We start from the raw sequence: 13,910 nt of genomic DNA, 5'->3' as shown, positions 1-13,910 counted from the left end.
GAGAGATAGGCCCTCAAATCACCTCCCTCTGAGAGCCAACGAAGTTAATTACAGCAAATAAAGAAGCAGTTGTTAATAGGCAGTGTGGCTATCCCCCCAGGGCTCAGTGCAGAGGGAGCAGGCAAAAATATCCATCTCCCAGGTTCTTCCCGGAAAGGATCTAACTGCATACTTTCCCAGCTACTGCCTGAAGGTTCTAATCAGCCTGTATATAGGTGATGACTAAAATATGCCCCTTGGGATACGGATGGGTCTCAGCATATCCTTAACTACTGGCAGTCACTAAAACAAACATGGCAGTGTGGATAATCACAAAGGTCTGGAAGCTATAAGGAGCTCAGGACAGGCTGATCAATGAGGATCATCTCCTACATGAGGCCAGTCTGTAAAGACTGGAAGACATGGCTGTCTTATCTAATGTGAGAAACACCACCAGGAGTCAAGGCAGATGAAACAGGAGAATATGTTCCTAACAAAAGAACATGATTAATCTATAGAAACTGACCTTATTGAAATAGAGATAAATTGTTTACCTGATAGATAGTTCAAACCAATGGTCATAAGGATGCTCACCAAGTTCAAAGAGCAGTGCATGAACAAAATGAGAATTTCAATACATATGGAAAATATTAAAAAGTATCTAACAAAACACAGACCTGAACAGTACAAGAAGTGGACTGAAATATTCAACAAAGTGATGAATGGCATCACTTATATGAGGAATGCAAAAAAAAAGAAAAAAAGGAAAAAAGAGTTGAACTCATAGAAACAGAGTAAAATGGTGGTTTCTAGGGGGTGAGGGGTGGGAGAAGTAGGGAGAGGCTGGTAGAAGAGTACAGACTTTCAGTTATAAGATGAAGAAGGTTTGAGAATCAAATATCCAACATGGCAAATACAGTTGATAATCCTGTATTGCATAACTGAAATTTGCTAAGAGAGTAGAACTTGTGTTCTCATCAAAAGCTGGAAAAAAAAAGGTTAAACATGTGAGGTGATGGACGTGTTAATTAACTTGATGAGGGGAATACTTCCACAATGTATACATTTATCAAGTCATCACACCGTATACTTTAAATATACTACAACTGTATTTGTATACTATACTTGTATATTTATATTAAAATTTTATTTCTATATCATACATTAATCAATCTCGAAGAAAAGAAGATGAAAAATACAAATGGCCTTCATTATTAATTTTTAAAAATAGTACCTTAAAACATTAGCTGTGCATTTAAGGATAGCAAATGGATAGCATAATTTATTTATGAAAGCACATGGCTCTTTCAGCTGCCATTACCTGTTGGTCAAAACACCTGAGGAAAATGAAAACTTCCTGTGCAAGAATTGCTTCTGGTGGAGGTATTGGAAAGAATGCCCATCATCGAGATAGAATTCACCCATGGCAGAACCCTGGAGAGTGGAATCACAGAGAGTATGCTCATGTAATAGTTTTCTTGGAAAAGACTGTCCCTCCCTAAAGGAAATAACTGATTACAAAATCTGTGAAAAATTATGTTGAACAACTGCTTAATATTAAAGCTGTACAAAGTCATCATAAACTATATAAACACTTAGTACCCATTTGTGAAATAATATGAATAAGGAAGTCACACAAGAGGAGGCAAAGAGAGTTAGGCTTTGTTGAAAGAGATTTAAACTGTGAAGTATGGTCAGTGGCATAGGTGATTTCAAAAATACTGCCCTAAAATGTGACAACAGGTCAAGAAATGTTCACCCAGTGAAACTGAAGTTAAAAGGAAAAAGAATATAATAGATGAGATTAGCTATCTTTAGAAGAACCTCCATTTGGAGAATGGTGCCTACTTCCTACTGTCTTTTGGTAGGAGGATCCCTTTTGCATGTCAGACAATGTCACAGCACTCCATACGGCAGTTCCCTGTTACTGACAATGCTTCATGAGCTATGGACCTCAAGTCTCTTGCAATTTATTCCATGGCCTCCCATGGGCCCAAGGCCCATAGTTTGACCCAAGAATACATGCTTAAAAGAAATGGATGGAAGAGAAAAATGTAAGAAAAAGAAAGTGAATTATAACATTTGCTTAAGAGTGAGGATTTGTGTCTGGCACTGTATTTTGGCAAACGGTTAGGAGAGGAATCTGCCATAGGCCTCATTCAGCTCAAAAGATATCCTCAAAAGAACAGATCAATTCTGGATCCTTCCAGACCTTACTCTAGGAGATTGTAGTTGTTTGAGCCATCCAATGAGAATGAAAGTTGTTGTGTGTGGGACTGCGTCCCTGGAATGTTGCATAGACACAGGACCCTTTTACCGGAGACTGAGAGTCAGGGCTAATCCACATGGCAGGCTGCTATGGCCCAATGAGCTTTCAGCCCAGTGGTGATCAATGCCAAGCTGCAGAGCACAAAGGGTCACAGTACCCTAGAGGAAATTTCTATCATTTCTAGTTCTCAGAGTTCCCTGAAGAACAATTCCAGGAAAGTTAGATAAGTTGGACAATGATGCAGAAATGATTCAAATTTTTGATTTCTAGACAAACATCAGAACCACCTATCCCATAGATGGGCTTCACCACTTTTATACACTCAAAGCTACCACTGTAAAGAGACAGAGTCATAACAAACAAGAGGTGTAAAAGTAATATTTTTCAAGTACCTTAGTGCTTAGAGCGACTCGGAGTCCATATGGGGAATTAGTCATGAAGCCTGTGGATCTTCCTATAGTGGTCTTTATTGGTACCACACTTCCACCACGTTGAAACACTGGTATCTACAATAGGAGAATACTCTCAGAGGAGGATTCATATAAGGCAATTTCAAAGTAGGCTTTTAAAATATTTCATTATACATTCTTTTTTCAAAAATGTTATTTAGTTAGTTTTGGCTGTGCTGGGTCTTTGTTGCTGCGCTTCGGCTCTCTCTAGTTGCACTGAACACAGACCACTCTCTAGCTGTGGTGCACACGCTTCTCATTGCGCTGGCTTCTCTTGTTGAGGAGCACAGGCTCCAGAGTGCATGGGTTCAGTAGCTGTGGTGCATAGGCTTAGTCGCCCTGTGACATGTGGAATCTTCCCAGAGCAGGGATGGAACCCATGTCTTCTGAACTGGCAGGTGGATTCTTAACCACTGGACTGCCAGGAAAGTCCCATTATACATTCTTTATAATGCAGACTCTAAAGCAAAATAAATTTGTGAACACAAATTCATTAGTATAGGGGAAAATATCTTTATATAGGGTTCTGTACTCTCCTTGGCTTCAGGCATCCATTTGGGGTCTTGGAACATATCCCTCATGGGGAAGGGGGTATTCTTTTCTCCCAGCTTGTAGCTTACCACAGGCCCTGGCATTAAAAGGAAAAGAGTTCAAATATTAAAAATGGTTCATTTAAAAAATTATTAGGGAAAACTTCTCACCCTCCATCCACTTATTATCTATTCTGACTATCCTATAGGTAGCCTTTCCTGCTTTGTATTTTTAATTTTCCTGTCAATATAACAAACAAGTTTATTTTTAGGACCCTGCTAAAGAGGGGATTTTTATGTCTATGCAAGCAGGCCCAGATATACATGTGTATACGTTCATAAAAGATGGTGGTTTCTTGGTTTGGGATATACAACTGTTGTCCCTACTTTAGCCTATACACTTCTTGGTCCCTGCTTCCCTGCATCACTAGGATGACTGGCTCAATTCTGAGGGTGAATCTGTGAAATCTCTGTTATAGAACCTGCCAAGGGCACTTGGTGTGACTCTGACGACAGAGCTGTAGGCATGGGTCTTCTGGAATAGCACTCCTGGCAAGGACAATCCAGTAGGTTCCGTGCCTCCCAGTGTAGTCCTCTCTTAGGAAGCTCCCTGGATCACATGAGGGCTTATACTTTGCTTTGAGTAAGCTGCCAGTGGGGAGAAGAGCTAGAATACAGTAGGCACCCCCTTCCTCCACCTGGGATATGTTCCCAGATCCCCAGTGGATGCCTGAGACCGAGGAGAGTTCTGAACCCTATATAATGATACCTTCCCCTATACTAATGGGTGGGTAGCATACACAGCTTGGATCTGCTGGACCGAGGGATGAGTCATGTCCTGGGCAGGATGAAGCAGGATGGCACAAGATTTCATCATGCTCCTCAGGGTAGCATGCAGTTTAAAACTTATGAATTATTTCTGGAATTTTCCATTTAGAATTTCTGGACCACAGTTAATACTTTGGGGCCGCAGTTGACTGAAGGTAACTGAAACTGAGGAACATGAAGCCTCAGATAAGGGGGACTGCTGTATACAGAAAGTTGTCAGTGAGGGTGGAGTAGGCAAGATGTCCACCGTCTGCTTGACTCGCAGCAAGAAGTAAAAGCACATTTACTTCCCCACCTGCATCAGTCAATTTCTTCTTCTTTTATTTTCCTTCAAAGAATGATGCAGTAAGTTAATACGGATAGGCCCTGGAGTGGAAGTCCAATTGACCTGGGGTCTTATCTCAGTTCTTATCTCAGTTCACAATTTAGCTGAAACCCTGGACAAGTAATTTAACTTCTCTGAACCTCCCTGTCTTCACCTGTAAGCATGAGGGATTCAAGAAGATGAATGTTAAGGTCTATTCTAGATCTGAAAGTTGGCATCTGAAATCATTTTCTCTATGTGAACGTGAACATGTTAGTCGCTCAGTCATGTCTGGCTCTTTTTGACTCCATGGACTATAGCCTGCCAAGCTGCTTTGTTCATGGGATTTTCCAGGCAAGAATACTGGAGTGGGTTGCCATTCCCTTCTCCAAGGGACCTTCCTGACCCAGGAATTGAATCCAGGTCTCCTGGGTGGATTCTATACCATGTGAGCTACCAGGGAAGCCCTATTTTCTCTATAATGGAGTTCATATTGCTGCTGAGAATTTAAAAAAATAACATACATCTATTTAAAAATTTTCACACTACTTCAAGTCTCTGGTAGTGGCTGTGATTCAGTTGCAGGAACAAACTTCCCTTCAGAAATGCACCCTGGGGGACTTCCCTGGTGGTCCAGTGGTTAAAAGTCCACCTTGCAATACAGGGGACTCAGGTTCCATCCCTGGTCGGGGAACTAAGATCCCACATCACGCAGGACAAGTAAGTCTGCACACTACAACTAGACAGTCTGTGCACCGCAACTAAAGATCCCACATGACACAGTGAAGACCCTGCGTGCTGCAGCCAAGACCTGATACACCCAAATAAATAACAAATGAGTTAATTTTAAAAAAAGGAAATGCAGCCTGCATGGGCCGCTCTGGGTCTAACATCATAACTCATAGCCTCCCCTTGCCTAGAGGTCCAACTAGAAACTCATGTGTCCTGACTTGGTGCTGTAGAGGCCATTCTGTATGGTACATGTGCTATCACCGTGTTTACTCCCTGTTGTCAGTGTGATTCTTTTTCTTAGACACACAAAGGTAAATAAATGTGGAAGAACTGTGTCTTCAGTGTTCCAAACTGTGAACTCAGAGTACATGTTATTTTTATACTCTTTTTTTCCCTTCCCATTTTGGCAGTTTTATTGATAAAAATTCACATGTCATACAATTCATCCATTTACAGTGTACAATTGAATGGTTTTTAGTATATTCAGAGTCATGCAACCATCAGCATAATCAATTAAAAATCACCCCCCAAAAGAAACCCTGTACCCTTTAATGGTCACTCGCCATTGCTCCCCAAACCTCTCCCTGCCTTCAGTTCTGTGCTGTATGCTGTGCTTAGTTGCTCAGTTGGGCCCAACTTTTTGTGACCATATGGACTGTAGCTCTCCAGGCTCCTCTGTCCTTGGGGATTCTCCAGGCAAGAACACTAGAGTGGGTTGCCATGCCCTCCTCCAGGGGATCTTCCCAATCCAGGGAATCTTCCCAACCCAGGAATTGACCCAGGTCTCCCAAATTGCAGGCGGATTCTTCACCATCTGAACCACCAGGGAACCCCTCTACTAATCTACATTCAGTCTCCATGTGTATATGTTACTATACACTGACGTCCTTGGCTCTTGCTATGAAGGCACATGTTATGAACTGAATGTGTCCCCACAAAATTCACAGAGTGAAGCCCCAAGCCCCTGTGTGACTGTATTTGGAGACCTTTACAGAGGTAATTAAGATTAAATGAAGTCATAGGAGTGGGGCCCTGATCCAAACGAGTAGTGTCATAAGAGACAAGACGAGCACACACTCCCTCTACCATAAGAGGATGCATCAAGAAAGTGTCTGTCTCCATGCCAGGAAGAAATCCTCCCCAGGACCTGAACTGGTTGGCCCCTTGATCTGGGGCTTCCAGCCTCCAGACTGTGAGAAATTAACTTTCTATTGTTGAAGCCAGTCAGTCTATGGTATTTTGTCATGGCAGCCTGAGTAAACTAATCAGCACAATAGGTTAAAAATAACAGTCTGAAAATAGCTTACAGCGTCCAAGGTTACTGGGATCTTTACTGTACACGCTCCTTTCCAGTGAGCAAATGTCTTAGAGTCATACCAAATCTGAAAAGAAATAGACCTTAGTGAAAAAATGTGTATAAGCACGTTTTTCTCATGATTTCATCATGTAATAAAACATCCATTTAGTTGGATTTCAAATAACCAGAAAGCTAAAATAAGTATAATTAAAAAAAATTTAAGTATAATTTAAAAAATCTTGAATAGAAGTTCGAGAGAACATATGCTTTTAAGAAAATCCCAAAGGACTAACTAACCTAGTACTGAGATGGATTAAGCTGAGTTAAAAGGCCATTCATTTTTCCATCCATCCATCCAAAAGTTATTTACTGAACAACTTACCATGTGCCCAGCATTGCTGGGTACACACAAGTGAACAGAAAGACCTAGAACCTGCCCTCATGGATTTTATAGTTCAACTGGCTTATAAAAATGTAATGATCTTATAGTGAAAAAGATGATGGAAGAGAGAAAACAAAACAGAAAAGCACACAGCAAGCAAATAAATTACAAATGAGGCAGGAGAAAAGGAAGTATCTGACAGGGAAACAGACCTTAGAGAAAAACAAATGGAAATTTGGATTACTAATACAGCGTCATTTTTTAAAAACAGAGTACAATTCAGGGACGAGGTTCAAACTCTTATCTGAGATGCCCATCGAGGGGGTTTACTTGCTAAAGTGCCAAAAAGCTCCTGCCAAAGTAATTTGATGGGATAAATCCTTAAGATACTATCTTAAGGATGAAAAGAAAACCTTTTTCTCTCTTCTAGTCCAATATAATTTCTGGCAGCCACAGTTCACCTCCTGGGATTATCAGAGGCTGTATAAAGCTGGGATGTTGAATCTGTCACTGTCCTGCCATCACTGGGAGAGGGCTGTGCCCTGACAATTGTCAGCTGCAGTGAACTCTCAATTCAACTGCATCAGTCCTACCTTGTCATGAAGTATTATCTTTGGCTGGATTCAGTTGCCTAATGTATTGTCAAGGATTTCTGTGTCTATGTTTACAAGGGATAATCCCTTAGCTATCTTTCCTTGTAATGTCTTCCTTTGGTGAATTCTAGTAGCTCAAGATAAAAAGTTGGTGGGAGTGAAAGGTTAAAAAAAAAAAAAGGATTCAAACAAGATTTGGGCATTACCCATCAACCATTTCCAGTCTGACTGAAATGAGAGGCATAGGGTGTGTGGTAACATAATCAAAGATTCCCAGCCTAAGAAGGGTACAACTGGTACAAAACACCATGTAGATGAGACCCAGAGCTTAGTTACTGAGCTCCTCACCCAGCAAGTACTTATAGATGGCCTACTATGTGCCACATGCCTGTCTAGATGCGAGGGAAACATTAACAGATAGGCCATTAATGCGAGGCCATTAACAGATAAAAATCATGGCCTTCAAAAAGCTAACATTTTAATGGGAGAGAGAAATAATAAAACATAAAAGTAAATTTTAGGATGTTTAAAATGGCATGTTCTACAGAGACAAATAAAGGATGCAGGAGAACTGGATAGTACCAGGGGTAGTGGGAGTGGTTTGTAATCTTAAAGAGGGTGTCAGAGAAGGCCTCCCCAAGAAAGAGACTTGCAAGAGAGGGATGTGCTGTACAGAACACGGGAAGGTGACAGCCAGGCTGTGAGATAGCTCTCTGCCCGTTGTGGTACTTTACTAGCTAATCAGCAAGAAGCAGCGGCTCTCCTACCCAGGCTTTGGGAAGATGTAGCGAGAGAAACAATTACAGAACATTCCTGGAAACAGGAGTGTTGAAAGAATAGGCTACATAGTCATAACAGTGTGATTGAAATGATAATAGGTCATTAATAGAAACTGTGGCAAAGTCAGACAGGGAGCTAGCTCCTCTTAATGCGAGCCTGCACTTAGAATTAATTTAAGAAACTCTTAGCAGAAATGCTTGGCAAGCCATTTCATTTAGCTGTTGTAATATTTAACCTTTTTCTCAGGTTTCTGCTTTGCAGGGGAACCTTTGTAAAGAGCCCCCACCTTCAGAACTACAAATTCCTAGAGAAACCAAGCAGAAAGAACGTCATTCATGGGCTTTGTGTAGAAAAGCCTGGTTATTGTCATATCAGTGATGACAGGTGTAGTGGGCTGGATGGTGGCCCTTCAAAAAGATGTATTTGCTTCCTAATCCCTTATCTTTATGGGAACAGATTTGACTAAATTGAGGATCTTAAGGTAAGGAGATTATCTGGATTTATTTAGATAGGCTCTAAATATCATCACAAGTGTCTTGTAAGAGACAGATGGTTAGAGGAGACACAGACACACACAGTGAAAATGGAGGCATAGACTGAAGCGAGGTGGGTACAAGCCAAGAAATGCCAAGAGCGCAGGCAGCCCCCGGAAGCGGAGAGCGTGGAGAGTGGCATGGCACAGCCTCTCCCTCAGAACCTCCAGGAAGAACCAACTCTGCCCACACCAAGATTTTGGACTTCAAGCCTCCAGTACTGTGAGAGCATAAGGTTTTGTCGTTTTAAGCCACCAAGTTCGAAAGGAAGACATACACACGTAAGGTATGCAGATGTTTGTTGTTTACTGTTACCTCACTTGACCCTGGCAGAAACACATCAACAACAGTAGCTTTTGGTTCTGTGACTGGATGAACCAATAAAGCACCTCCTGAAAAGTGGAGAAGAAATAAAGTTGAATATCATTATGAGAGGTCTGAAAACATCCCTTCTCCTTAAATTTTTTTTTTAATTTAAATTTATTTATTTGTAATTGGAGGATAATTGCTTTATGTTATTATGTTGGTCTCTGCCACATATCAACATGCATGAGCCTTAGGTATACATATGTCCCTTCCCTTCTGAACCTGTCTCCCACCTCCTACCTTCCACCCCATCCCACCCCTCTAGGTTGTCACAGAGCACCGGATTTGAGCTTCCTGTGTCATACAGCAAATTTCCACTGGCTATGTAATTTTACATATGGTAATGTATACGTTTCAATGCTGCTCTCTTAATTGAGTGCTTTTGTGGTTTCAAAGACCACTCAACTGAACTTCTTAAAGGCAGAGATCCTGGTGAGTTGAGCCAATGATTCCTCAGGGAGATGTATTGTGAGTTAGAAAGAGGACAGGTGATCAGAGGTGACTGTATCATTGCCTATCATTAATGCACTTATGGTGTATTAGGATTACAGGAGGGACCCTGACATAGGCCAGCACAGTCTCACTTTGTGCACAGCTGTAGTATGAAAGCACCATTTCACTTCTCCCAGTGCTTCACTGTTTGCTATATGTGACTTTAAATGTAGTGAGTCTACAACTGTGACCCAGAGGTGTGGTCTGCATAGATATTCAGGCCCTCTTTCTTGGGCAGGTATCATCAGGAAAACTATAATTCCCTTAAAGGAAATCTGGATTATTAATTTTGTTTTAATCTTGGCACTAGCATATGTAAAATTCATCCAATTACAAATTCACTATTTAATTCAACAAATATTCATTGAATTCTGCTGAGGACCAGGCACTGTGCTAGGCTCGAGGAATGTAGCTTCAAATTAGACAGACATGGTCCCTGCCCTCATCAAGTTTACAGTCAAAACCAGATATTAAACAAGTAATTACAAATTAATTAGAGCTAAGACAAATAGTAAACTGGTAAAAGTACAAAATGGAATGAAAATTATGTATTAAGAGGGACTGATTTTGACTAAGGCAGGTGGAATTAGGTACTAGGAAGCAATTTTGATGAGGAAAATTTTCTCTAAGGAAGTAGTAGCTTTTTAACTTGAGACCCAAGGATGAGTGGAGACCTAAAGAGATAGGTTTTTTTACATTTTGGAGGTTCTACTCTTTAGAAACAGAATTCACCTTTTGGGCAACTCTCTGCCAAGTCTGGCCTCTTGAACACATTACCCAAATGATAAATTTTCCTGTTCCAAATATGATTAACCCAACCAAAAACAAACAAACAACCCCAGTCCTGTTTTGCATATGAAATAAGCTCTCTGTCTGGTTTACTTTTTTCGACTTCCCTTCCCTGTGGTGGTATCTTAAGGCTTAGAGGTGGTCCCTGAACAAGAATTCCAAACGGCATTCACAAACGCAATGGGTTTATATGACGTTAACATGCTATGAGAAGCACTACATGACGAAAGAATAGAGTTGGGATCCCACCAATACACGAAAAATCTTGGTGATGAAATTTCTTTTCTTTTTGGCTTTCTTGAGACTAGGGACTTTTTAGTGTTCCTATACTAGAAAATATAATAAAAACATAATTATAGTATTTCTCAGAAGTAAAATTAATCCAGAAATGCTCACCCAGCATGTATTCATCTTCCACACTAAAAGTCTCTAATTCATTAGGGAACTCTACCCACAGAGGCCTGGGGAAAAGAAAAAAGAAATTTCTTACTTCAACATCATTAGATTTTTTTTTATAATTCAATCATTCATATTTTCAGTTTTATAACTATTCAAAGGAAATTGGGAAAAGTCAAGACTCTTTTCATATAAGTCAAGATTTTATGAGCACTGGTTATGATTATTGTTGTTTTTTAGTTGCTAAGTCTTGTTCAACTCTTTGCAGCTCCACGGGCTATAGCCCATCAGGCTCCTCTGTCCATGGGACTTCTCAGGCAAGAATACTGGATGGGTTGCATTCCCTTCTTCAGGGGATCTTCTAGACCCAGGGATCGAACCCAGTCTCTTACATCCCCTGCACTGGCAGGTGGGTTCTTTATCATTAGCACCAACTGGGATCCCCTTGTTATGATTACTATATACTTTTCTTGTGTGAAAGAGCTGTCTGTTAGCTTAAATGGTCCCAATTAAAGCTTGAGAATTCTAGTACCCGAAACTTCTTGTTCTCATTGTTGAGCACTAAGTTACTCTGACAGGCATAATCAGAACTTTGCCCAAGTCCAAATGCCTAATATGTTTGGTGTAAAACAAACTAAATGTTTTTTTAATTAATTTATTTTTAATTGAAGGATAACTGCTTAACTGTATTGTGTTCAGTTCAGTTCAGTTCAGTCGCTCAGTCATGTCTGAGTCTTCACGACCCCATGGACCACAGCATGCCAGGCCTCCCTGTCCATCACCAACTCCTGGAGTTTATTCAAACTCATCTCCATTGAGTCGGCGATGCCATCCAATCATCTCATCCTCTGTCGTCCCCTTCTCCTCCTGCCTTCAATCTTTCCCAGCATCAGGGTCTTTTCAAATGAGTCAGCTCTTCGCATCAGGTGGCCAAAGTATTGGAGTTTCAACATCAACATCAGTCCTTCCAATGAACACCCAGGACTGATCTCCTTTAGAATGGACTGGGTGGATGTCCCTGCAGTCCAAGGGACTCTCAAGAGTCTTCTCCAACACCACAGTTCAAAAGCATCAATTCTTCAGTGCTCAGCTTTCTTTACAGTCCAATTCTCACATCCATACATGACTACTGGAAAAACCATAGCCTTGACTAGATGGACCTTTGTTGGCAAAGTAATGTCTCTGCTTTTGAATATGCTATCTAAGTTGGTCATAACTTTCCTTCCAAGGAGTAAGCGTCTTTTAATTTCATGGCTGCAGCCACCATCTGCAGTGACTTTGGAGCCCAAAAAAATAAAGTCAGCCACTGTTTCCACTGTTTCCCCATCTATTTGCCATGAAGTGATGGGACCAGACGCCATGATCTTAGTTTTCTGAATGTTGAGCTTTAAGCCAACTTTTTCACTCTCCTCTTTCACTTTCATCAAGAGGCTCTTTAGTTCTTCTTCACTTTCTGTATTGTGTTGGTCTCTACCAAACTTAAATGTTGGTAAAACTGAATTTTATAATGTAGAATCTGTGCCATTTTTTAATTGTTACTGCTTTTCATGCATCCTTAATCATTATGTAAGTGAAAAGAATTGGTTTTTCTTATTTTCAAGTTGGCAACATTTTTGGAGGTTTCAGAAACTTGTGTGGTGTTTGGGTTTTGTTTTATTGTTACTGTTGTACACAGCTAAGTAGGAGGCATTTGGGCTTATTAAAATCACAAAACTTTCAATATCTCTGGATATTAACTTCATGGTTCTAACGTTGCTTTCAATTTCATGAGGGAAAGATACTTTTTAATAAGAGAAACATTTTCATTTTATTCACTAGCCTTTGTAATAATCTACTTCTTTGTTATTAAATAGTAATGAAGCATCTAAACTTGGCTGGTGTCTAAAATCACCAGGAAAACTTCCAACAAACATAGATCTCTGGAACTTAACCAAGGGACTCATAATAGGTTTGGAGGTCTAGCCTGGGAATCTGTATTTTTAAAAAAGCTCCCCAGGTGATTCTGATCTGAGTCAGGCTGAGGAACTGCTGATCTATAGGTCTTGATGTACTACATGTGTCTGTGTGTACTGGTCTCTAACCCGGAAAGATGGCATTCACATCTTGCTTTCAAAATAGAATCAGAATATAATTTATACACCAGGAAAAGCCCTAAGGGTAAGAGAGAGCTAAGACTGGCAGAATAAGTTGTTCTTCATGAGAGAAGGCTTGTGGGTGTGGGGGATGAAAAAGCTACTTTCCTCTATCCTTCTAGGTTTTTCTGACTGGTCTAAGAATTAAGTTGACAAGACAGAGTTTAACAGGAGAAAATCAAATTTAATGATGTATAAACAGGACCTCCATAAAAATATACTGCCTAAAGACAAGATAGGCAATTGAGGCTGATATAACACCTGAGAGAAGGAGGAGTGAGTGAGGTTTGGGACTTCAAAGGGGAGGAAGGAAACTTCCCCTGGCAGTCCAGTGGTTAAGACTCTGTGCTTCCCCTGCAGGGGGCACGGGTTCTGTCCCTGGTCTGGGAACTAAGATCCCATATGCCTCATGGTGCAGCCAAAAAAAAAAAAAGATAAAAAACCAAAAGTGAGGCAAGATATTCACTTGGAGATGGAAAAAGAAATGTTTGATAAACATTTGTGGGGCCATGCAAAGACAATGGGACACAGAGAAGACTTTAGTTCCCAGCGTCCTCTTACTATGCTTAGCTCATATTCCTTATAGGTATCTCTGGTGATAATGTACTTCCTGGACCAAGCTCTTTATCTAAATTCTTATAGGCATTTAAGGAGGAGGTTAAAAAGAAAGACTTCATGAGCCTTTTGTATGTTTAAAAACAATCAGCTCCTAAGAATCCTCAAGCCGAAAAGACAGTTTGGGGTGGCATGTTTTGTTTCCCTACAGAGGTTAAAAACTAGATGAACTGAAGTACAAAGTCACTTTATCTTTTCTTTCTCTTCCTTCCTTCTTTCTTTCTTCCTTCTATTTCTGCTGCTGCTGCTGCTAAGTCGCTTCAGTCGTGTTTGACTCTGTGCGACCCCATAGACTGCAGCCCACCAGGCTCCCACGTCCCTGGGATTCTCCAGGCAAGAACACTGGAGTGGGTTGCCATTTCCTTCTCCAGTGTGTGAAAGTGAAAAGTGAAAGTGAAGTCGCCCAGTCGTGTCCGACTCCTAGCGACCCCATGGACTTCAGCC

General features: G+C 40.8%; 1 protein-coding gene across 6 annotated transcripts in view; it reads right to left on the bottom strand.

Moving 5' to 3' along the window:
• The window catches only part of GANC (glucosidase alpha, neutral C), a 73,655-nt gene that overhangs the window by 13,062 nt on the left and 46,683 nt on the right, over positions 1 to 13,910 (bottom strand). For all 6 annotated transcript variants that reach the window (XM_005211639.5, XM_059890822.1, XM_002690827.6 and 3 more), the window contains 5 exons: positions 10,720 to 10,784; positions 8,992 to 9,068; positions 6,399 to 6,473; positions 2,641 to 2,754; positions 1,301 to 1,413 (listed from right to left, as the gene is read on the bottom strand). In XM_005211639.5, coding sequence (XP_005211696.1) covers positions 1,301 to 1,413; positions 2,641 to 2,754; positions 6,399 to 6,473; positions 8,992 to 9,068; positions 10,720 to 10,784 — 444 coding nt within the window. The remainder of the gene's footprint in view (positions 1 to 1,300; positions 1,414 to 2,640; positions 2,755 to 6,398; positions 6,474 to 8,991; positions 9,069 to 10,719; positions 10,785 to 13,910) is intronic.

This window comes from Bos taurus, chromosome 10 (genome assembly GCF_002263795.3).
Source record: "Bos taurus isolate L1 Dominette 01449 registration number 42190680 breed Hereford chromosome 10, ARS-UCD2.0, whole genome shotgun sequence".
Taxonomy (NCBI): Eukaryota; Metazoa; Chordata; class Mammalia; order Artiodactyla; family Bovidae; genus Bos; species Bos taurus.
Note: the sequence above shows the minus strand (reverse complement) of the source record. Positions and strands in the feature narration are given on the sequence as shown.